At 38.1% G+C, this 25,946-nt stretch overlaps 1 protein-coding gene across 1 annotated transcript; it reads right to left on the bottom strand.

Annotated features, from left to right (window-relative positions):
* Positions 1-25,819, bottom strand: LOC125225421 (cystathionine gamma-lyase). Its single transcript, XM_048129138.1, has 8 exons — positions 25,688-25,819; positions 25,329-25,481; positions 24,976-25,172; positions 20,661-20,751; positions 16,866-17,136; positions 12,494-12,646; positions 1,737-1,911; positions 1-803 (listed from the first exon to the last, which is right to left on the bottom strand). The coding sequence occupies exons 2-8, from the start codon at positions 25,479-25,481 to the stop codon at positions 659-661; spliced, it is 1,185 nt and encodes a 394-aa protein (XP_047985095.1). The 5' UTR covers positions 25,688-25,819; the 3' UTR covers positions 1-658.
* Positions 25,820-25,946: the final 127 nt, after the last annotated feature.

Genomic DNA, 25,946 nt, shown 5'->3' with positions numbered 1-25,946 from the left:
ATTAATGTCAAAAATTAAAATTCCTACGAACCTGCCATACGATCTCTTCTACTGAAGGCAAGACGAAATATCGGTGCCATTGCCATATCGTGTGCACTTGTGATGCATCAAAACGGTAACTGATGGTGATGCGTGTATCACAGAAACGTTTACCGTTCAGACTGTGAACCGGCTTTAGTGTAGAATTGATTACAATACATTTAATTAATTTTACGATAGCATGATTAAGTTGAAGGGTGATGCGAATCTAACGATACTTCCGATATTTTGATATATTTTTAAAATTAGCTGAATATTCAGTTTCTCTTTTAACAATTTAATGAGATAAGACTGTATACAATTTTTCGTTTTGTAGTAAAACTCTAAAAACTTGTCTAAAACTGGTCACTTTTACCAAAGCAGGTTGCCGACATTTTTTATTACTGAACATTTATTGAATTTACGATATAAGTAATATCCGGCCGTAGCCTTTGCGAAGCCACGGGCAACAAATTCTGACAGGAACCCCGTGTCAGGCTTTGATCGAGACGGGATTTCTGCTGGGCCCCGGTCTGTTGCCTCATAGGGTGTCGACCCTTGGCGCTAGCGTCGAATCACCCTTCACCTTAACACTCTCATGCCGTATAAATATTTCCAAATGGCAGCAATGCTAGTACAATTAAAAGCTAACATTAAAGGCCAGGTCCAGGTCCTTGATAAGGTCTTCGGTGTCCTCGAGCCCTACAGACAGGCGGATGAGCGAGTCCGTAATGCCGAGCTCGGCGCGCTGAGCGGCTGGCACTGACGCGTGCGTCATTACTGACCTGAAATAACAAATACAATATAGTGGGTTAAAATTGCAAACGAGAATAGTAAAACATTTGAAAATTTACGTTTATATGTCACTTATAGCTGCACTTAAAATTTTCTCAATCACACTTTAGGCCGTTAAACACAAATCGATCGACTGCCAGAAGAGAAATTAATGTCTTTATTCAGTATTCACTGAGACTAATGATGAATGAATAAATAAATAGGTAAACAAATGGACACACAAGGGAAGTATTCGCAATTGACTAAACACGCTTTATTCTCGTAAGAATAAGGTTCGGTTTATTTAGAAACGCCTTCTGGTATAGGGAACTTGACTGTAGTTAAAATAAAATATTTTATACCATCCACGAAATAAAGCATCAGATAATTATAAGAAAAATCATGGACAGAAGTTATTTTTTAATCCAATTTCTATTTAATAAGTCAAGTAGAAATATATAAAGTAACTGTGTTGACCGTGACGTCACTTAATTCGATTTCATATAAATTCCATATTAGCAAGTCGTTCAAATTCGTTTTGACAGTTCTTAAAAAGAAGCTTATTTGACTAGGACGCAAGCAGCCTATTGCAGTGTACTGGACAAGAAGTATGATATGAATGCGACTTTTTATTGTGGCGAGGTAAGAAAACGATTTTAACGTTTCACGATATGCCTTGAAATTTCCTGATTTGACGGATGTAACGATCGGCCGCCGACATATAAATCAATTTTTTTGACAGTTCCTGTGGTCTGTATCTTTAGGCATTTAATATAAAACAAAATCTACCCTCAAAAGGCTCCCCAAACCAGTAGAGGGTAAATGGACCAAGAAATGTTATAACTACCCGAAAATTTACAAATTATTTGTTTACGTTTTTTTGAATACCTAAATGTACAGAGTATATACAGCTCCAGCAATAATAGCAAACAGTGTATACTTACGGTAGCTCAGCCAAACTCTCATATCCGCCCAAGCTCTCGGCCAAAGTGAAAACCTTCAAACTCTGCAGGAACTTTCTGGACTCCTGCAGACCGCCTGAATGCTTGAAACTGAATACTCCAGAATGGCCTGTCATTTGTTTCTTCGCCAGTTCGTGTTGTGGGTGAGATTTCAGTCCTGAAGATGCCAAAAAATCGTTAATTTTATTTTTTAAGTACTTATTATTCATGAAAGCACACCATCTCACTCGGTCCTGTTTCACTGACATTGACGCATCGGTCTATAAATTAGGCTTTACGTTACGTGTCACATTAAAACCTGCCTTAGTGCGTTTTCACATTATCCGATCCGATACACATACATTATCGGATGAAGGACCGATATCCTATACATTAAGGATCTTTTTGATTTTTGCATTACATCCTTCCTATGTATATCCGATATCGAATCGGATGTGAAAACGCTCTTAGGGTGACTTACATAACAGTGTTCAGTCGGTCGACCCAAATATGCTATTTAAATACTCATTTATCATTGAGGGTCATCGCGCAAACGATTAATTAGTGATAATTATAAACCAAACAAGAAAACTGTTGTGGTTCATCTGATAAATGCAATATCCATTATCAAATTATATGCCTTATAGGTTAAATACGAAATTATGTTAAGGTGGCTCGCTTTCCATACAAAAAACATCTACCATTTATTTAGTCACCGCACACTACAACCACAGTATAAAGCAGTAATAACTCTTCTAACAAACTTCACTCCGCGCGGTGTGTCGAAAACTACTCTCCATATGCACCAAATACATGCGAAACTGGTAAGTATTGGGCTGGACAGTCGGGGCCTCGTTCGCGCGCTGTGTTGACGTGTTGAGTTCGGGAGAAAATGACGTCAGCACCGAAGACATTTTCGTTACTGTAGTGTTTATGGGTGTATGGAGAACAGTTCTCAAAATGCGGAAATGTCAGAATGTTCTTTAGAATTCCTAGACACCCAGAAAAGTAAGTGGTTGTTATATTTTTGCAGTGTTAGGTACATTATTGCTTACGTAAATGGCGTAAAAGCAGGGGCGGCTCACTCCGCGATCCTTTCACCGCGCTACAAGTACATGCCGGCGGCCGCGAGTTCGCGGCCCACTCAGTGGCGACGACCTTCGCGCGGCGCAATAGAATTCAATGTCGTCTGCACGCGTGCGGTCCGTTTGTTAATATAGGTAATAATTTAGAATGGCGGCGTTTTGTGAACTTCAAAGGAGTGAGCCTTCTGTACTTGTACCTACTATTATATATTCTGTGGTAAAAGTGAGATTTAAAGCTAGAATGACACACTAAAATCAATAAAGATTTATCTGTAACGACATTTAGGTAGATGCTGCGATCTATCTAGCTCGAAAGTTTGGTACCTACTTAAATATTGTGCAAACATCTATTCAAACATTTTATGTAAATACGATTTCGTCAGTATTTAAGAAACAAACACGTACTTGAATCTTTATTAGATAAAAAGGTAGAAAGAGCGTTGGTACTAGCATAGCGCCATACACAGTTACTACGAGTAGGACAGTAGCACAGGTACAACCCTGCGTGACCTTGCGCAGTAGTAACGACCGCGTCGCCGCTGCCGGAGATTAACTACTGATTTATCCTTATACTGTGCTACAACTAAATAAAAATATGCGCATACATCTACTATACATTATCCGTCGTCGCGGTAGTGAATGAAATACATTGTTTCATACAGAAATCATGGACAAATCCTTGTGAATTTTTTATTAATTTTACGTAAATGTGCGTGCCAAATTTTGTGTACAGACACAGAGCCGTCATATTTCGCGCATTTTTAGTTGACATTGTCATCAGTGACATTTGGCTCTTGACAAGTAATTATTTAAAGATATTGGTTTAGTTAACTCAAGCAGACTCAGAAATAATGACGCATTTTGTCAACAAAGATACATATCGTGTATTTCGACACTGCTAATGTAAATCGAAATGGCGTCTCGGTCAAACGACTGACTATGATGCAGAAGATCGTGGGTTCGAATCCGAAGTTTTTTTTAATCATTTGAACTTTTATGGATATATTAAGTATTTTTAATTTTTTTAATGGAATATTTGACTATTACTATATTGCTTTCCTATTTTTTATTTTCATACAAAAATACAATACAATCCTTTATTATGCCTTTGTTGATAAAATAAAATATTACACGTCTGGTATAATACATTATACATAGGTCATAGTGTGGGCATAGTATTAGTAAAGTATTGCATTTACTGAGCTGGTTGACCTATGTTATTGTTGTGTGAATGTTTTTCTTCAACAACTAAATGGTTATATACAAGAATATGGGTACGAGTAGCTTTTGCACATTGTAATTTTTCCTCAGTCACCCGTTGACCACGAACGCTGTAAAGTGTTTGAAACATCGGGATGAATTTTAAACTCATTACGAGTATACGCGATTTAATCCGTTTTCATAGTTTTTATTTCATGAGTAACTATCGCGGTAACTGAAGACAATATTAACTAAATGGTTACAAATAATAATTATCATCAATATAATCTGGTCCAGGCAGGCAATTATGGTCGCGCGATATATGATAAAACATCTGGCCGTCCCTATAATCGCACTTACTAATAGTGCGACAGGGACGGCCTGATATTTTATCGTCTATCGCGCGACCATGCTACCCGTGCTGTACTAGCTTTTGCCCGCGGCTTCGCTTGCGTTAGAAAGAGACAAAAGTAGCATATATCACTCTCCATCCCTTCAACTATCTCCACTTAAAAAACATGTCAATCCGTCGCTCCGTTTGGCCGTGAAAGACGGACAAACAAACAAACACACATTATCTTTGGTGAAACAACGAATTCTTCCACTTCAGATTATAGAGTAACCAGCTTTTCCCATTTATAATAAACTAGCTTTTGACCGCGGCTTCGCTCACGTAAGAAAGAGACAAAAAGTAGCATATGTCACTCTCCATCCCTTCAACTAAATACCCTTAAGAGCCCGTCACGATGGGTAAAAATTCAGTATCTGTCAAATTACCCCATTTACACATACTAACGCACGTCACACTCCCCAACATACTTTTCGCACACTACCGCAATTTACTGGAAGAGGTCAGTGACCTAAGCGAGAGGAACTTAAGACAGGTCTATAGTTTCACTGAAGATCAGTTGTAACGTTAAAATCCCATCAAAACCAAAAAAGGGAAATATGAGCCAAGTTCAATATTATATATGCCTTGGTTGTTGGCGTCAACGACAAAAGCAGTGAGATCTAAACGGGTGCCAAGTTCAATGGCAGTCCTTAAAATGTTTTATGACAATTGATGACATAAAATATCATTTCTTATAACTTTTAGAATAGAATAGAATATAATTAATTTATTCGTTAACACACACACAAAATAAACGTTACAAATAATAAAACATAAACAAGAAGGAGACCCAACGAAATGGTCTAATCTTCCGATCAGACCATCCGGTGAAACAATCACGACAGGCACATAATATGTATGTCACAAATAATAAGAGCCAAATTTAAGACGTTTATGTGAAATAGTTTTTGTTGTGAGGACGCCCATAGAGGCTCCAAATAGTTCGTGTAATATTACACACGATGTTGTCTGCCAGTTCGGTTACTTGAACTTGGCTTGACACGCTGCCGCGTGTTTAGATTGCGGACAGTGTCAATTTAGTGTTACCATCTCACACGAATTGACTCCGATTATTTTTCAAAATAAATTTGTGCAAACACCATATAAAATCAAAACAACTCTGGTGTAAAAAACAGTGCTTCGTTTAATATTCTAATTATAAATGGTTTTAAACCCTTTTCCGAATGAATTAAAATAATTCACTGTTCCTGATCGGTTTAGCCATTATAACATCCGTTATAAATGCACTGAGACAAAGGTTGAGGTTATGTATGAACAGAGGTTGACAGTCAGTTTACATGTAAAATTGTTGCCATATATAGAATTCTTCATTAAAATAATAATTTTCAAAATTTAGTTAAAGTTGTCTGAATCTAAGGTTACGTGCCCCGTGTGCAAACACCATTTAAAAATTATATTGAACGTAAGAAGGTAAGTCATACAGAACAATTTTGTGATAAGATAATATATTATTACAATTAATAATTTCGCCATTTACGTAAATAATCGTTTATAGAATATAATTATTATGATTAGTTCTGTTAGTTTTTTCATACGCCACACTGAATGTTTCTTCGCGATAGAGAATGTTACACACACTGACACACTAAATAATGTGACCAGTATAATGAAAATAAAGTCCAACGAGTTAAAATTAATTTTAAAACTCTTTCATTTTAATAAAGTTTAGAAGACAAAAAATACCTATATTTCTTATCATTGTATTAAAGTTACATATATTTTTTTATTTCTCAACAATAATAAGTAGTAAACAACACAAAAAAAAACGATTTTAAACTGAGACTCTTTTAGACGTGACGATATTTATTTACCTTATTACTTTTGAATACATTCATAGCATGGCAATCTTTTTGTATCCGTATATGATTTCCAGTGTCAAAAACAAATGTCATTGGAGCAAATTTGGCGACACGTCCGCTCCGAACGAGCCCGATCGGGCGTCTGACTAAATAGAATCTGTTCGCAGTTTTGACGTTTGTATGGAAAATTTACGAAAGTTTATATTCAACATTGATTTTATTCGTTCTCTTTGTAAGGAAAAATATGAAAAGGTAATAATTCTGTAGTCCAGTTATCTAGCTTATAAAATAACATTATTTTAAAACTAAAACACGGTCGTACATATTCAAATTTATGAAGATGCCGACAGGGGCCGACCGCATTTTAGTTACAACTTTAAGTAAGTATGTATCTAAAACTAGCTTTTACCCGCGGCTTCGCCCGCGTAATAAAAGTATTCTTATTGAAACGTTTACAAAAAATAAGATTTTCATTTGGATCCGTAGGTTTCTTTGTAGGTACATCTGTCCGCGATTGTTTCGATTAAGGTAAAGCGGGGCAATTCTCGACTGGGGGGCCATTGTAACTGATCTATTTGCTGTACGGTCAGCCAAGAACCTTACACTGCTTTTTGGCTGACTGTACCTTACACATATTACTATTGTTTTAAAATAAATTCTTGCAATGATTGTAGAATTGTTACACAGCGACCACAGCGTAGGTAGTAGGTACGAATATGTATGTATTTTACCTATATAAATATTTATACTGGGGGGAAACTTCATACAACCCACATAGCCAGTAACTCGACGCTATGGTCGGTAGGGTAAAAAGTACTTCCTTGCATTATCGCTTACAATTTTTTCCATTTTGCTTATACTTATTGCAAACGTAAACTTATAAAAGGCAAGCAACGATCTTCTTACAGCACATTGAATATAATAGTTATCACGGATGCAGGATACTCGCCGATGCCTACTTACTAATCCCTTCCCACTGAGCCACCTGCATTTTACACTGCCTAGATATCGATTGCCGACCGATTATTCCGACCCCAATCCCTATTCCGACCCCAATCCCTATTCTTATCCCCGTCCCTATCTCTATCCTTGTCCTCGTCCCCGTCCCTCCCCCGTCCCTGTCCCCGTCCCTCCCCTATCCCTAACCCCGTCCCTATTCCTATCCCTATTTCTATCCCTATCCCTATCCCTTCCCTATCCCTCCCGTCCCGTCCCTATCCCGCCCCGCCCCGCCCTATCCCGCCCTATCCCGTCCCGTCCCGTCCCGTCCCGTCCCGTCCCGTCCCGTCCCGTCCCGTCCCGTCCCGTCCCGTCCCGTCCCGTCCCGTCCCGTCCCGTCCCGTCCCTGTCCCTGTCCCTGTCCCTGTCCCTGTCCCTGTCCCTGTCCCTGTCCCTGTCCCTGTCCCTGTCCCTGTCCCTGTCCCTGTCCCTGTCCCTGTCCCTGTCCCTGTCCCCCTGTCCCTGTCCCTGTCCCTGTCCTTGCCCTGTCAAATTATCATGCTAGGAGGTGAAAATCCTTTCTTAGTGCTATTTCCTCTTATGGCTATTTTGGATATTTTAACCCTATTGCACTACGACAGGGGACAAAATTTCTTTTCCACCTCATTAGATTTTAAAATCGTTGTATTTATCGTAATCAGCGACCCGATAAACAATAAAAACGATACCCATATTGTGTTTTTGACTTTACCCCCTTTGCACCCCTTTAGGGGTCAAATTTTCAAAAAATCTGAATCATGTATTTAGTCATATGTCTTTAGGAATCCTCCTGTGAAGTTTCGTATAAAATAGTCGAACTAATCTTGTTTCCCCATACAAACTTTGAACCCCCATTTGAGTCCCTTAGTAGGCGAACTTTGAAAAATCCTTTCTTAGTGCTCCTCTACACTATAGAAGGAACCTACGTGCCAAATTTGACATCTCTAGGACCAGCGGTTTCGGCTGTGCGTTGATATGTCAGTCAGTCAGTCAATATCTTCTTTTATATATATTTTTGATATTTAAACCCCATTGCACCACAACAGGGGAGAAGGTATTTCACTTCCGCCTCGTTAGATTTTAAAAACGTTTTATTTATCGTGATCAGCGACCCGATAAACCATAAAAACGATACCCATATTGATTTTTTGACTTTATCACCCCCTTTTCACCCTTTAGGGGTTAAATTTTCAAAAAACCTGAAACACGTATTCAGTCATATGTCTTAAGGAATCTTCCTGTGAAGTTTCGAATAAAATAGTCAAACTAATCTTGTTTCCCCATACAAACTTTGAACCCCCATTTGACCCCCTTAGGAGGTGAATTTTGGAAAATCCTTTCTTAGTGCTCCTCTACACTACATAAGGAACCTACGTGCCAAATTTGAAATCTCTAGGACCAGCGGTTTCGGCTGTGCGTTGATATGTCAGTCAGTCAGTCAGTCAGTCAGTCAGTCAGTCAGTCAGTCAGTCAGTCAGTCAGCTTCTTCTTTTATATATTTAGACTAGCTTTTACCCGCGGCTTCGCCCGCGTAATAAAAGTATTCATTAAGATTTTCATTTGGATCCTTAGGTTTCTCTGTAGGTATATTTATCTGCGATTATTTCGATTGCACATAATACTTTTGCTTGCAATGATTGTAGAAATATTACACATCGACCACAGCGTAGGTAATTCTATATACGCTGGGGAAACCTTTATAAACATCCCACATAGCCCGTATTTCGACACTATGATCGGTGGGTAAAAAGTACTTTTTTCTATTATCCCTTACAATTTTTTACATTTTGCTTATACTTATCGCAAACGTAATCTTCAAGCAAGCAAACAACGATCGTCTTAGAGCACATTGATTGTAAGAGACCGCCGACCGATTATCCGTATCCCTCCAACGATACCCATATTATCCGTATCCGTATCCGTATCCGTATCCGTATCGCTAACGCTATCGCTATCGCTATCGCTATCGCTATCCCTATCGCTATCCCTATCGCTATCCCTATCGCTTTCCCTATCGCTATCCCTATCGCTATCCCTATCCCTATCCCTATCCCTTATCAAGATGTTTAATGATATAACACTTTAAGTTTTCGCGCTTTGTACACATATTTAAAGTCACATACAGGTCGAACGCGATTAATTAACATTATTTTTACCTTTTTTCCCAACGTTTCGGCCAGGTTGCACTGGACGTGGTCGCGGAAGACTGACGTCCCAGCAAAATGTCACCGGAGATGTAAACAACACAAAACTACCCGATATTAATTTATATAAATGTTCGGGGTAGACAAATAAATGTAATCTACCCGCTTTTAGTTAATGTTTATTTCCCACCATGTTTATTTTAAAGGTAAAAATAATGTTAATTAATCGCGTTCGACCTGTATGTGACTTTAAATATATGTTTAATGATTTCTTATCAAGTGCTAAAATATAAAGTTTCATGGTTTTATCATTTAAAATTAAGAAATACCATACAAACTTTCAACCTCTTTTTCAACCCCTTCATCCCTTTTTTTCGAAATAAAAAGTAGCCTATGTTCTGTCTCAGGGTCTAAAGATTGTCTGTTCCAAATTTCATCAAAATCGGTTGCGTGGTTTAAGCGGGAAAGCGTAACAGACAGACAGACAGACAGACAGACAGACAGACAGACAGACAGACAGAGTTACTTTCGCATTTATAATATTAGTATGGATTGGAAGTGTTTCCTGATTTGTATTACACACAATTTTGCATACACATACTTAAAGTTTATAATTATCAAGAAAGCCTTTTGTTTGCCTAAAATGTTTTCGAAGTAATTGCCATTTGATTTGAAGTATTTTTAGACAAATATTGATGTCGTTTAACTTCCATTTACTGTATTTTAGTAGCATGATAACACACATGTAAACTACTGAATTTTTAGTTTAGGATATAAGTAATGCGACAGCATCAATTTTAGCAGCCTAAAGTATACAAAATTGAGCTCAGCTCACTCAGACGTGAGCACTATTTGCGGGTTTTCTTAAACTAGCGTCAGGAAAAAAATCATATTTAATTCAGGGAGTAACTTTTCCTTGATGTTAACTACTGATTTTGTAGATAAGAATACGCGCTGTTTAAAACAAGTGCTTTTCTTATCAATAAGTATATACTGAAACTAAAACCGGACGTAGAAAACTACCAATTTTACGTTTTTCTACTTTTTGATATTGACGGCCTCTTAAATAATCACGTCAATTCGTCGCTCCGGTTTTGCCGTGAAAGACGGACAAACAAACAGACACACACCCTTTCCCATTTGTAATATTAGTATGGATTTGACATTATTATTTATATTTAATTAATTATATATGTATAGCCCAATTTCGTCGGGAACAGCGTGTTATGTAATGGCGTCGTTGGTATACAGTCTTCTGTCACGCCGTGAAGGTGCGTTCGATTCCCAGGATTCTATTAACTTTTTGTATTTTTTTGGATATAAATTTCGTATTTTTTATTAACCGAGCAAGAATGGAGAGCCGAAGGTATCAATTTTATCTTAGAGAACCTATTGATATTTTTATTGTCATTTTGATTTTCTATTTATTAAGTTGAGATATAAAACACAACTTTTAATACCCTCGCTAAATATAATATTTTATCGAAATTACTCCTTAGATAAAAAAAGTCCACTTGAGTTTTTAAAGCATTACGTTACTCAGTTAACTATTGCATTTTCATTTACTAATTTAAGATTTCAAAAGCGATTTGAATACCCTTGCTCCATCGAAAATAAACAATTAGGAAAAAAAATCATTCGAAGAAACTAAAATTTATCTATACTTTTTTGGAATTTTTAAAAATATCAGATTAGGATAATTATGTTAGAAATTCTGAGTTCGACGAACCCAAAAATTATTACCATGTAAGAGAATAGGTTTTTAATCTTTTTTGTGGAAAACGCTCAGTAACTACTGTACGAGTACATATACATTTATGTATAATAATAAAACAAAAAATAGTGTCTCATAGTGTTGTGTTCCTGCCGGTGAGTAAGGCTGCCAGAGCTCAACGAGGGTGTGGGGTGCTGACGACGGAGGACTTACGGAACTAATTTGTTCCGTCTATTGTCCTTTGAGTCGTCGGCAACCCAAACCCTCCTTTGAACTTGTACACTCCTTTTTGCTGTGCACACGCAGCAAAGGGGAGTGTACAAGTTTCTAATGGGGCGGCAACGCGCATGCGACACTCTTTGAGTTGCAGGCGTCCATAGGTTACGGTGACCGCTTTCCATTAGGCGGACCGTATGCTTATTTGCCACCGACGTATTATTAAAAAAAAAGAGAAAAAGTCCTGGATTCGAACCCAGTACTTCCATGCAAATCATGCGATGGCACGTATTTACCGCAAGGCTATTTAAACAAGCTGTCGCCGCGTGAAATTATCGACTAGAAGGAATACAAAAACACTGTTTGTATGTGTGAGTGGTACTTAGAAATAGTGTAAAATAGTAAATTTATCTACATTAAGGGGATTAACGTTACAATGAGAAGTTGAATGTTTGTTGTAATACGTCAATTTTAATATTAAATGTTCATAATTGAAAGTATATAAATGCCTGTACGACTCCACAAAAAAAATAAGACTGGTAATTTGAAGATTAACGCCATCTAACACAGCCTGAGCTTCGGGTAACCTAAGCGAGCCACCTTAATAACTAGTGACATGATAATACAAGTGTTATTTTGTTTATTTATTTACTTGTTTATTTATGGCTTATTTACTGTTTATTTATGGGTTATTTACTTGTTTATTTATGGGTTATTTACTTATTTATGTACACATATATGGAACAAGGTACCATTTTAAATGATAGCTTTCTTGCTATAAAAGTATTGAAGGACGAAATGGGAAGATTATTAGTGTTATTTTTGTAAGAATAATAGGTTTTAAAGCAATAAAAAGAATATTAAGGGTGATATCTTAGTGTTCAATACATAGTGCTATCGTCTTCAGATATAGTTCAACAAACAGAGTTAAATAGGACTCCCAACACCACCCTCCCTTCTGGTGTTTCGGGTGTACATGGGCGGCAGTGATTATAAGATGAGGCATTTGAAAATGGACCTATGACATTGCACTAAGATTTAATGCTTGAAAAATGTGTTGTTTCATACATTTTTCAAGCATTCCAACATTTCGAATAGACATTTTCTAAAGGACTTTCGTTCATAGCCACTAGGTTTACATTATCTGGATGTATTACTAGTTCCCCCGAACCGGAAAAAAGGGTTAAGTGATAGATACAAGATTTACTTTACCTGGATGCAGAACTTCTGTGACCTTCGGGTGTTTCTCCAGCCACTCAGCGATGATTTGCGCTGACTTCTTATGCTGTTCCATGCGGAGGGCCAGAGTCTTCAAGCTGCGGTTGACCTGGTAGCAGTCGAACGGAGACGGGACTACTCCCATTGCTGTAAAAGGGCAAGTGTAATTTTAGGATATATATTAAATTGGCGGGCCGAATCGGCTTCGCGCGGGGGCCGGGGAGTGTAGTAAAAGGTGGGTATGGTAAGTTTTCCGTATTTTCCGTGACTTATGCCATCGCGGACTTTGTTGTATATCAAAAGCCAGGTCCACACATAGCGAGGTACGTCGCTACGTATTGTGCTCGCGCGACAAACGTTCAATCTAGATGTGTCTCGGCCGATGTAAGTTTAGACTGGAAGTTTGTCGTGCAAGCACTTTGCCTAACTCTGTGTGGACTCGGCAAATTAGAGAGATAAATTCACTATCCATCGTTCTAATACATCTCAAACGGCTTGGGCAGCGTTTTCGATATAGTTAGGTAAGTTTCATCTAGACATGAGACACGCGTAAGTAGTGTGATAACAATTTTGAGCAGAGTCCGCCTTCTATAAATTGGTAACTTGGTAGGTTAATTGCATGCACTAAGGTAAAATTTACTTTACGTTAGTAATTACTTTACGATTATGCATACGGATTTTTATTCGTCTTTTACGACTTGTCTTTGTATTGTATTGTTCATTAAATCATCATATACCTACCGGGTGTGGGCTGTAACGGGAGCAATAAACTAAACTCTAGGCTGTAGATTGTCAAAACACACTTTGTTTAGCGACTTTTATAGCTTGTCTTTGAGTTATCTACATTTGCAATTTATTACGTATTAAGCGTGACAAGCTACGTCAATTACGTTGACTATAAAGTGTACATTAAAAATAATGTTTAATTTGTATGATAGATTATCTAAGCCTTGGTTATTCTGACCCGTACCCGGTGGCAGCGGCCCGTCATCCGCAGTGACTGTTTCGTATGTTCGTAGATAAGAGTGGTACCTGCCGCGAGCGAGAACGACCACATCCGAACATTTCCAAACATAGCAACGGGACTCCCGCCCGCCGCCCTAGGCGTGTTAGAATAACCGAGGCCTAAAAACATCCTTTATCTTTTGCCTTATGTATGTTTTAATCATTTGCTCGTGTTACGTTTTATCCAGTTAATTTGTCGTCGTATGCACTCAGTGTCAATGAAGGCAAACATGGCTTTGTAAATGGCTTTACTGATAAGATACTTTATTATTGTGTATTTAAATTGAACACACCTGTGCCATTTCATCATATATAAAATACCTATGTTCCACGACATATAAAACGATTTCAGAAATATTGTTTGTAAAATTTTAAGGGCGTCAGGGCAAAATGTAAATGGTTAAAATGTATAGGAACTGTTTATGTATTGTACTTATTGTACTTAAATTATAAGATAGCTTAGGGGCATTGCCCACTATGGTGGTACAGTGGCCCACACAATGGTTCATGACAGGGCCGACTGCGGAAAATCGAGTATGAAATTGCAGGTAGCTTTCTCTGTCATTCTAGTTCCGCCGTAATTGGAGTAAAAGATATGTCCGCAATTTTCAAACTTCCGTGATCACTGTAGGCTCTACGATTCAAATAATTCAACCTTAACAGATTAAGACTGGTTTTACATAGGATGCCATGTGAATTATCTGGTGTCAAATTATTTGAATAACAATAATTACTAAAAACCAATTCATGCTTGATCAGCTGTCATTTTGCTATAAAACACAAATAAAGGATAAAATTCCATCTACTTATAACTTTCTCTGGCAGTGCTACAGTTCCCCCTCTAAATTGTTCTACCAAACTGACCCTTTGTTTTCTTCCGTAGGTTGTCAACAAGGCGACCCTCTCGGTCCAGCAATATTCAGTCTCGCCATTCATCCCATAATTAAAAATCTAAATTCTAAATTGAACATATGGTACCTAGATGACGGCACCCTCGGTGGTGAAGCAATTTCAGTTCTTGATGATTTAGAAAAATTAAAAACTGACTTAAAAAACATTGGCTTATCCCTCAACTTTTCGAAATGCGAACTCTTTGTTTCAGAGACTTGTCCAAACAAAGAGCAAGTATTTGAACAGTTCGAACAAGTAGCTCCTGGAATAAAAACTATTAACAAAGAAACGCTTCACCTCCTTGGTTGCCCCATCATGGACCAATCATTTAATAATTTCATAGACACAAAAATCGAAAATTTTAAAGCATCTACACATCGTCTGGCTCAAATTAACATACATTCGGCATATTGCATCATAAAACACTGTTTATTTGTACCAAAATTTACATACATCCTCCGTGGTTCACACCTCTGGAAACACCCTTCTTTGATCTCAAATTTGGATAACTTAGTTTTGGAAACTCTCACCACCATCTTCAATATATCCTTTGGCGAAAGAACATGGACCCAGGCTAGCTTACCCATCAGGTTGGGCGGCTTGGGCATCCGAAAAATTTCTAGTGTGGCGCTGCCTGCTTTCTTGGCTTCGGTACACGGTGCTCAAATCCTCATCGGGAAAATTTTAGCCCCTTCCATTGGGGTCCTGGAGGCTGCGCACTGTACCGAGGCCAAGAATGTTTGGCAGCTAACATGCCCCAACACAGACCCGCCTGTCAACCCATGTTCGCAGAGGCAATGGGACGAACCTCTCTGTCGTCTAACAAGGGACCGCCTTCTAGAGACGGCTCTTGATTCGACAGATCGGGCTCGCCTCCTCGCTACTGCGGAATGGGAGTCGGGTCTGTGGCTGCAGACACTACCATCCATCACAATAGGTACATTGCTGGACAATACCACATTCCGGTTGGCTACCTGCCTCAGAATAGGGGCATCAACAAATGTGCCCCATCGGTGTCAGTGCGGAGTTATGGTGGATAATCTTGGCCACCACGGCCTTTCATGCAGCCGAAGTGCTGGGAGAATTCCTCGCCACGCCAGCCTCAACGATGTCATCCGGAGGGCCCTTGTTAGTGCAAAAGTGCCGGCCGTCCTCGAACCCAATGGACTGGCCAGGGTTGACGGCAAGAGGCCTGACGGAATGACGCTGGTGCCTTGGAGTATGGGTCGGCCGCTTGTCTGGGATGCTACTTGTGTAGATACCCTGGCGCCGTCCCATGTTCCAGGCACCAAAGTTGGTGCTGGGGCGGCTGCATCATTGGCTGAAGACCTCAAGCGTCGCAAGTATGTCACCCTCGGCAGTAGTTACATATTTGCGGCGTTTGGGGTTGCTATAAAATAAATAAATAAATATAGGACATTCTTACACAGATTGACTGAGGCCCACGGTAAGCTTAAGAAGGCTTGTGTTGTAGGTACTCAGACAACGATATATACAATATATAAATACTTATATACATAGAAAACATTCATGACTCAGGAACAAATATCTGTGCCCATCACACAAATAAATGCCCTTACCGGGATTCGAACCCGGGACCGCGGCGTAGCAGGCAGGGTCACTACCGACTGCGCCAGACCAGGCTATAGCAATAATGTTTACGAATTATCAGTTAGATAGTTTTAAGACGACAACTATTTATATTAAAATGATACGGTTCAAAATATTTACATCAATTATCACATCATATAAACATTAAATAACTTTCCTATCTATACGAGTGGTAGGTACCTAACTAGTCCCATAATAAACATGCTATCACATTATCTCTAAGGAGCCTTAGACTGTTTTTATACTTAACAGTTGTAATAACAACAGTGTAAAATTATTAGTGCATAGATACATACATATAATCACGCATGGGGTACATAAAAGAGGTAGGCAGAGCACATGAACTACTAAGTTTCAGTGCCACTCTTGGCAAAAAGGGGTTGACAGAAATCCAAATTGTGACATTGCTGTGACAGGTTGCCAGCCTCTCGCCTACGCCACAATTTAAGCCATATCCCACAGTCGACTTCTACGACACCCATGGGAAGAAAGGGGGTGGTGAAATTCTTAAACCGTCACCACACGGGTAAAGTGATTATTAGTGATTTCTTAAAAACTTGAGTGAGGTAGGTGTAGGTAGGAGCAACCAAATAGGGGGAATGAAGTGGGCTTATCAGGATCTAGACCGTAATAAAAAATTTTTTATTAGTAATGTGGGGGCTTTTTTTTTTCATTCCAACCCCAACGTGTGATATATTGTTGAGCTTCATAATATTAATATTTTCGTAATCGCTTCTGAAGGCAACTTTTGAACCGAGAATCATCCAAAACTCAGGACAAATATAAGCTTCCGATATTTTGACACAGTTACATGAATAATGTAAAGGCAATCGAGAATCATCCAAAACTCAGTACTAACCGTTTTGTAGGAACCGAAGTCTCGCTGCAAGCTCGTCATTATTGACAACTGCCGCCCCCATTATGACGTCAGAGTGGCCGTTCATGTACTTCGTGAGGGAGTACATGACCACGTCCGCCCCGAAGTCCAACGGCCTCTGGAGGTACGGAGTGAGGAAAGTGTTGTCCACGACAACCATGATGTGTTCGCCGTGGCTCTTCACGGCTTTCACTACGGTGGCTATGTCGGCGATCTTCAAGTTGGGGTTCGTTGGGGTTTCTAACCACACCATCTGCGAAATTACATTGGCAATAAAAAAAAGTGATGTTATGCAGCATCACCAAAGGTTGTTTTACGTTTTACCTACACGATATACGATCAATAAAATATACTTGGGAAAAATCTTATACTATTAAACGAGCAATTCTTGTATATTTATTTATTTATATATACCGACGATCTCGGAAACCGCTCTAACGATTTCGCTGAAATTTGTTATGTGGGGGTTTTCGAGGGTGAAAAATCGATCTAGCGTAATAGCCTTAGATCCCGGAAAACGCGAATTTTCGAGTTTTCATGAGTTTTTCTTTCGCGTTTGTAAACGTAAAATATGGTCCTTAATTTCGCCGCGCGCGCATCGATTCCGCTTAGCTCAGTCGTACGAGGTCGGTCTAATGTACGCAGATAGATCGTAGGTGTCAGGGTTTCGAATCCCGGCCAGAAATTATGTTTTTGTTTTTTGTCTTTTTTTTTGTTTTTGTATTTATAAGAGTTTTTTTTATCTAAAGACGTGATATATTAAAATAGAGCCGAGCGAAGCTCGATCGCCCAGATATTTATATTTTAAATCAGATATGTAGGTCTTGTGCCGTTTATTTTTTACCGAATTTAAAAAGTGAAAATGTATATCTAGCACACATTGAACCACAAGGCTAGAGTACTCAATGAACCAGGAGGTTCTCTAGGTAATTCTCTAGTTAGCCTTTGGAAGGTCTATTTTGTACAACTTTTGCCATATTATTAAATTAAAACGGGACTTAATCGCGTAAAACTTACGTTTTATATTTAACCCGACGTTTCGGACATGACATTACGTCCGTGGTCACGGGTAGACTGGCTGGGAGTTGTATCAACATCTTCTAGCTGTACGAGTTTTTCGAACTACCCGCACTTGATTGTCATCAGTCACTTTTACGCTAGGGTTGCCACTCTGCCTACATACAACACTCACGACATCCGATGGTATGAGACGGGAAGTTTTCTCACGTTTACACTTGCTAATCACTGGATTCCACGAAGATGAAATCCCTTGCCCTTCATTTTGATTGAAATTACGATGTTTCCTGATTTCAATCGCTTCAATGTAACTTGTTTAGCGCAGTCCAATTTTTCATACATTCTGTGATGCATGCGTTCAACATTAGGTACCTACAATACATTTATCGCATATAACAACCGCACGCTTTAGAGGTCTATTTATTTAGGATGCAATCAAGGAAGCCCTAAGTGCGTTTTCATATTATCCGATCCGATATCGGATGTCGGACCGATATCCCATACATTACAGGCGCCATCTTGGATTTTTTCTATGGAAATCCTGCTGACATCCGATATCGGATCGGATAATGTGAAAACGGACTAATACGTATAGACGGACAAGGAAATCTTGTTCAAGTCTTGTGCGGGCCTGATGAACATTCGCCCATACATTTTTTAAAGCAGGTGCCAGGATAAGCTAAGTGAAATCTGCCCCCAGGGCCATTCCATATGAAATCATCAAATGAGGTGCGCTGCATGCTTTCCGATTTTTATGGAAAAAATCATGGATGATAATATAGGTATGCTTTACATAAAACCGTAGCTGTTTAATTTTTAAACAGCGTAACAGCCAGGTAACATAGGTCTGTAGTTTAAAAATGAGCGATTTTCGAGGTGGATTAAAATTGCTTTAACTTTTTTTTATATCTGAAACTGAACATTTTTATATATTAATTTAGTATTTAATATGTGTTCTTGTATATGTATGTATTACAGTAGGTATATTTTATTTACATGGGCATGGAGTTTGGGCTTGTAATTTTTATGGCTGATGGTGTGGCTCTCTATAGGTACATATTAGTAATTATTTTGCAAAATTATCACTACCCGCTAGGCCAAACCGGTCGTCTTGTAAGTTCGGAACAATATTTTGCACTAGTTTTAGCATAAAATACGAGTGTAAGTTAAAATGCAAAGAAACATAATAAAAACAAATAAAATTAGGGCCTTCAATAAAATTAAAAACTAAAGCTAAAATCTAAACTTATAAATGAACATACAAACTAAAATTACCCTAAAAACAAACGTACATACTAAAATTTAATAAATCTTAAAAGTATAAACAGTTTAAAAAAACCGCTCCCTGCCGTTCCCGGTGCAAAAAATCCCATAACGCTTACCGCATTCCCGCGTTGAATGACTATAGAAATGGAAAGCTTTTGCACCAGGAACGATTCGGAGCGGGGGTCTTCTCCTTTTTGTCTAAAATAAAATTTTGCACTATTGTATTTAGAAATACTATAATGTAGGTTGGCCACGGTCACGGACGTGACATTATTTGTAAAGTCATAAATGCTATCTTGGACTGTTATCAATGGCAACGCTTGTTAAGCAATACGAAAGCGGTACGAAATTAATTGTTTAAACACCTATTAGTGGAGGAAAAATAAAATATATACATTGTACTAAAATGTGGAATCACTGTTCTGAGTGACAAACTCTAGATTTTAGTCTGATAATATTAACGCAAGTTCAGATATTACTTAAGAGTGTTTAATTTGCTAAAATACCAGTTCATCAGGGACAGCTTTTACCTATTCACCATTGATATTTATATTATGTATCTAAGATCTAAATAATTTTCTTTATTACTAAATGTCTATGTATTTCCAGGGTCCATAATTATAATATGTAATATGTAATACTAAGTGCAATAAATGCAGTCGTGTAGTATGTTTAGTTTAATTTCTTTAGTTAATGACGCAATGGCTCCTCACGTGTTTTACTCACAGCCACGTATTTTGAAACATTTATTCGATTATGCTCGACTGTTATTCTATTGATTACACGCTGATATGGGTAAGACTATATCAATAATATTTACAATAGCGCTGAAGTATTTATGTTAAATTTTAATTACAGTGTGAAGTAAAGAGCGGAGTTATGTCAACAGATGAATTGTAGGGTCTGCCTTGTTTCGTCATCTTACCATTAGATATTCATTTATACTTAAGAACTTACTTACTTTTTTAAATAAGAACTTGTCATATATTTTACTGTGCAGTCACCAGGACTGTTCCTCCAAGTAGTCCACAAGATCCTAGTCTGAGAAGAGGGCCCCGATAAATTTAAGGAACCCGTTAAACATCCAATAATCCAAATCCAAACCCAATCCAAACATCCAATAAAAATCCAAAGTTTCAAGGCATATTAAGCCTGTGTACTTGTGTAGGCATTTCTGCTTCGGACTGTCCCAAGGGCCTATGGGGTACATGGTTTTGAGATGGCTAAGGGACCATCCACACTCATAAGACGCATGTCTTGCGGCGCGCCGCCTGGGGGCGCGTCTTACGTCCTTCCTATACAAAATGTACTGAGGAGACGTTTTTTGAATTACATTCAGGCGGCGTGGCGGAGACGTCCGTTGCGCGCCGCGAGACACGCGACGCCTAAGTGGGGACGCTGCCCAAGAGGCCCTCGATAAATTTAAGAGGGCATCTGGAATAGAGGGCCTAAATCCACACTGGCCTCACAATTTCCTTTACGTTTGACACTCACCTTTGTATTTTCCTTAACAGCTTTATCAACTTCTTCGGGCTTTGTGAAATCGGCGAATGTTGTTTCTATATTCATTCCGGCTGCGACGTTTCTGTTGGGCAACAAATTGAACATTATCAATTACAATATTTTATCGTCACATGTGGTTTATAAAGTACTAGCTTTTACCCGCGGCTTCGCCCGCGTAATAAAAGTATTCATTAAGAGTTTCATGGTTTTATCTTTTAAAATTAAGAAATCCCATACAAACTTTCAACCTCTTTTTCAACCCCTTCATCCCTTTTTTCTTAAAGAAATAAAATTATCCGTAGCCTATGTTCTGTCTCAGGGTCTAAAGATTGTCTGTTCCAAATTTCATCAAAATCGGTTGCGTGGTTTAAGCGGGAAAGCGTAACAGACAGACAGACAGACAGACAGACAGACAGAGTTACTTTCGCATTTATAATATTAGTATGGATAGTATGGATGACCTATTGATTATGATTGGCTCGTGGTTATTAAGAGGATACGATGGCACCCATTTCTCCATGCAAACGCTGTTTCCTCCCTAACCTTGGATTAGAGCAATTTTTTAAATGGTCTTCTTCTAAATGGCTTTCAATATATTTTAATTGGTTAAGTGTTTGAGCAATAAATGGTGCTCTTACGATATAATGATCAATTTAACGTACCCTGCGATGCACTTGTCCCTTGTTTTATCCGGGCCACAAGCGAATGCACCGAGACAGCAACGTATAGCTATAATACCTATTTATCACAGTATTTCTTAGCCATCTTACTTTCAACTAAATGCACACTTATCAAGTCTTACATTTTATTCTCGCTTGTCAACAAAAAAACTTTAGTAATGTGTTTATCTGAATTTAAACTGTTAGTGTGAACTGTGGCCGCGAAGGATTAGCTTTTCGTAGTTATCGCATGTGCATATTCTTGTATTCCTATTCAAGAGTTATTTATTCTGTTTTTGGAGCTTTTTCAAAATACATATTAATATAGTTTATTCAGAACTCGACTGCGTAGTTAGCTTATGCGCAGTCTTACGAATGTTAATTTTAGATTTTAATAGGTATTTGTCCTGTAGGGAAGTATAGCTACTTTGCCGCGAACGCGACCATACGTTGGTAGTAGGACTAGGACGCAATATATCTATGTTCTGTGCCACAATAATTGTTTCTTCAGACATGGCTGCTAATTCATTCAATAATTGAAAGCGCGGTATTTTGTTATGAACATTGTTCATCCGTAATATGGTTTCTATTTGCTCACTAGATGTAGTTAGAGCAGACATAAAAGGAGTGCCAAAATTAATAGTTGGCCTTGAACTAATAGTTGACTTTATAGTTTGCACGCGCATCTTATATTTCCATCAGGTTTTTATAGAGATTACTGTCTATTGGGGCCCACACTCGGGACATGACAAATATTTGACTTGAGCGACCAAAAACCAAATCGACAGACGCCATGTTCTCTTCTCTATTGGTCGCAACGAACAAATTCTCAACAAATTGTTAAATTTTTGTGACCAAAAACTTCGTGAAGTTTTGTTAGTCCAGTTTTTAGGGTTCCGTAGTCAACTAGGAACCCTTATAGTTTCGCCATGTCTGTCTGTCCGTCCGTCCGTCCGCGGATAATCTCAGTAACCGTTAGTACTAGAAAGCTGAAATTTGGTACCAATATGTATATCAATCACGTCAACAAAGTGCAAAAATAAAAAATGGAAAAAAATGTTTTATTAGGGTACCCCCCCCCCCCCTACATGTAAAGTGGGGGCTGATATTTTTTTCATTCCGACCCCAACGTGTGATATATTGTTGGATAGGTATTTAAAAATGAATAAGGGTTTACTAAGATCGTTTTTTGATAATATTAATATTTTCGGAAATATTCGCTCCTAAAGAAAAAAAAAGTGCGTCCCCCCCCCTCCAACTTTTGAACCATATGTTTAAAAAATATGAAAAAAATCATAAAAGTAGAACTTTATAAAGACTTTCTAGGAAAATTGTTTTGAACTTGATAGGTCCAGTAGTTTTTGAGAAAAATACGGAAAACTACGGAACCCTACACTGAGCGTGGCCCGACACGCTCTTGGCCGGTTTTTTTTTCTATAGGGACTCACGGGCCAATAATGTATAAAATATTATCTAATGTTACCTGATGTGATAGCGTGATAATCACTGATAATGGCTCGAAAAGTACCTACCTACGTATTATTTTGTTTTGCATTTTATCGTGACCAGTCACAGAGAGCCACTATTTGGGAGTTTCCTTTTGTGTTAAAAATCACGCGCAAATTAATAATTTTAATTTAGACTTTAAATTATTACCTGCGGTCTGCGAGACGACATTGAAATTGTTTCTTTACGATTAATACTTAACAAACTTTATGATGGACTAAGTCACGCTCGCGTGTTTTATTTTATCGCGTGTAATATTTCCTTGTATAATTTGATGATCCTAAACCATAGAAAATTAAGATTTTATTTTGTGTTTATTTTCAGGGCTATAGGTGTTTGTGCTACGAGAATTTGATCAAGTGCACACTATTGCGCGTATTTTGTATAGACACTAGACAGTGCGCGCAATTGTATTTCACTCACTGTTTTGTACTAGCAAAAATTGAGATGATGAAGTACATTTTTGCAAAGTCGTTATGAGACTTTTAATATTTTCGGATTCGCAGAATTTATGACGCCTCATGAGAAGTAATTAAAATAAAAAGTTTAAAGTAAAGTAATGCAACATGTAAGCGCAATGCGCGCAATCACTATCAACAAAGTCGTTATGAGACTTTTAATATTTTCGGATTCGCAAAATTTATGACGCCTCATGAGAAGTAATTAAAATAAAAAGTTTAAAGTAAAGTAATGCAACATGTAAGCGCAATGCGCGCAATCACTATCAACATTGCAGTACAACGTACAACATAATAATTTGCATACTTTTTCTAAACCATTGTAATGTTAAGTTAACATATAGTATTATCGTGAATAAGTCAAACATCTAATGAATATTAATGAGGTACTTATGGGCTGCGGAATTATCGTTATCACAACAAGATAAGGAAACCCATGCCATAAATGACGTCACTATATCGCTCATCGTCCAATGACTTGCGAATTGATACGGGAGGAAATTGCCAGTCATTTTATGAGTTATTCGATACCGATTATATGGTGAAATCGTTCATTGAATGGTTGAAAGGGATACGCAGCCGTAGAAGTGGTAAGAGTCAGACCACCTGCGTAGCCGCTATACATACGATGTTATGCTATCGTTTTAAAACACATGGAATTAACATGATTATTGAATTAACACATATATACCTACTATCTGTCTAGTACTAGGATGGTTTTGTTTCAATTTCCCTTCGCTGCTCGATTTAAATCGAATTAGATTGAGAAGAAAAAAACTTGCTGACACTAAATATTAGCTAGTGACACTAATCGATAGTTGTTCAATGTAGAAATTATGTACGTAACATTTCTTCAAATTCGGTACAGTCAGCAACAAAGTGTGTAATCGCTAACTGTATGTACATTATTTTTAGAATTTTCACAGTAGGTTCGATGGATATCAGTGAATAAAGAAACGTATTAATTATTGAGAATAGAATTATGTTTCCTTTGAATAACATTTAGAGCTAAGTGCTTAAATTAATGGTATTCTTCATGGCCAATTAGTTTTTTTATTGTTTTCCAGTAACTTCGATAACGATACGGGAGCGATGTAAGCTGCGAGTTCGTGCGACTCTTAACAGCTAGTTATTTTGCTCCATTCATGCGGCGCTTGTGGTGACAATCTGACAATGCACTACGTGAATAGGTGGGTCAGAGGCGGAAAAGCTACTAAAATTAGTCACGTACGGGAATTATAATAAACAATATTATTAATTTACCCGTTTTGTCGTAACATTTGTTAATGATGATAAGGTATTTATTATTATTGAATTGGCGTCAATTTCGCGGATTTTTATGTAGGTAATGAATGTTGAGTGTAGATACTTAGGTATAATATAAAGTAGTGTTTTCAATTATTAATTATGTTTTGCTAACATAATGAAATTCAAAAATTGCCCAGGTGTTGCCAACTTGCCACTACATACTCGTATTTATAAAGGCTCAGGCCCCAGAGGGGGTTTACGTTGTCTATTTGTATGGCCAACCTGGGCTCCAGGGGGGGGGGTCATGACCCCCATGACCCCCCCCCTGGATCCGCGCATGGATAGAAATACATGAAAAGTAATACAGGTAGGTGGACAGGCGTGCATGCAACTGTAGGTATGCATGAATTATATGTATGATAATGAGGTTTTTACCTGAATAATCTGTTGGTGCCGCCATACACATCGTCGCCGGAAATAATGTGGTCGCCCGCTTTAAGCAGGCCCAAAAGTGTGGTCGTGGTTCCTAAGCCCGAGGCAAAGGTGAAGCCGTGCTTTCCGCCGTCTAGCGCGGCTAGGCATTCTTCAAGAACATTACGTGTGGGGTTTCCTGATCTACCGTACTCAAAACCCTGCAATAAAAAAAATACATGTTTATCGTGTTCAAGCGCTTCTTATACTTAAAATATTATACTACATTAAAATTATTATACGTTGCCTACAGGAGGTAGGTAGTTAAGTATATACTGATTTTATTTTTGCATGACGAAATAACTATAGTTTTTTACCGTATGTTCAGCAGGCGCCGGCTGTTTAAACGTTGTGGACGTGACGATGGGTACAACAACGGCAGACGAACTCCATCTTTCCGGTTCTTGACCGTGGTGAATAGCGATAGTCGCGAAACCAGGTTTTTGCTTCAAGAAACCCTGTTCTGCCATCTGGATACGAAAAAATATAGTTACTCGAATGAAACACTAAAATTCACTTGCCAAATTTTTTACACTTATCTGCACATTGTTTTATAAATATCCAATGCCAAGGTTATGGTGTGATAGAAAAATGTGCTAAAATTACATCACGAACACCAATTAAAACACGGCTGTTGTAATGACAAAAACACACTTTTAATAGTATATTAAAGTACCTTTGTATCTAATAAAATAATTCAAGAATTATTTGAAACTTTAAATATTTATCGTCTTGAATTACGATAATTCTATTTTAAGAATAGCTAGCACGCCGGCCGGAACGCACGCCTTCTCCTTTCAAAATGACTGAATGTGAAGTGAATGAATGAATATTATATGAATGAACAAGAGTAGGGTGGGGAAAAACAGTACCTTGGCAGAATACTGTGGAATAGAAAACTTTTACGTTTTGTTGACGTATTTTGAAATCTTTGC

This window comes from Leguminivora glycinivorella, chromosome 4 (genome assembly GCF_023078275.1).
Source record: "Leguminivora glycinivorella isolate SPB_JAAS2020 chromosome 4, LegGlyc_1.1, whole genome shotgun sequence".
Taxonomy (NCBI): domain Eukaryota; kingdom Metazoa; phylum Arthropoda; class Insecta; order Lepidoptera; family Tortricidae; genus Leguminivora; species Leguminivora glycinivorella.
The sequence above is the reverse complement of the archived record's forward strand: the minus strand, read 5'-3'. Positions and strand labels throughout refer to the sequence as shown.

Coding starts and splice junctions, on each gene's coding strand:
- LOC125225421 (XM_048129138.1), bottom strand. CDS start 25,481: ATGGCAGAACAGGGTTTCTTGAAGCAAAAACCTGGTTTCGCGACTATC. Junction 1,912..12,493: donor CACAGAAGTTCTGCATCCAG/GTAAAGTAAATC, acceptor TGGCATCTTCAG/GACTGAAATCTCACCCACAA. Junction 804..1,736: donor GAGAGTTTGGCTGAGCTACC/GTAAGTATACAC, acceptor TTGTTATTTCAG/GTCAGTAATGACGCACGCGT.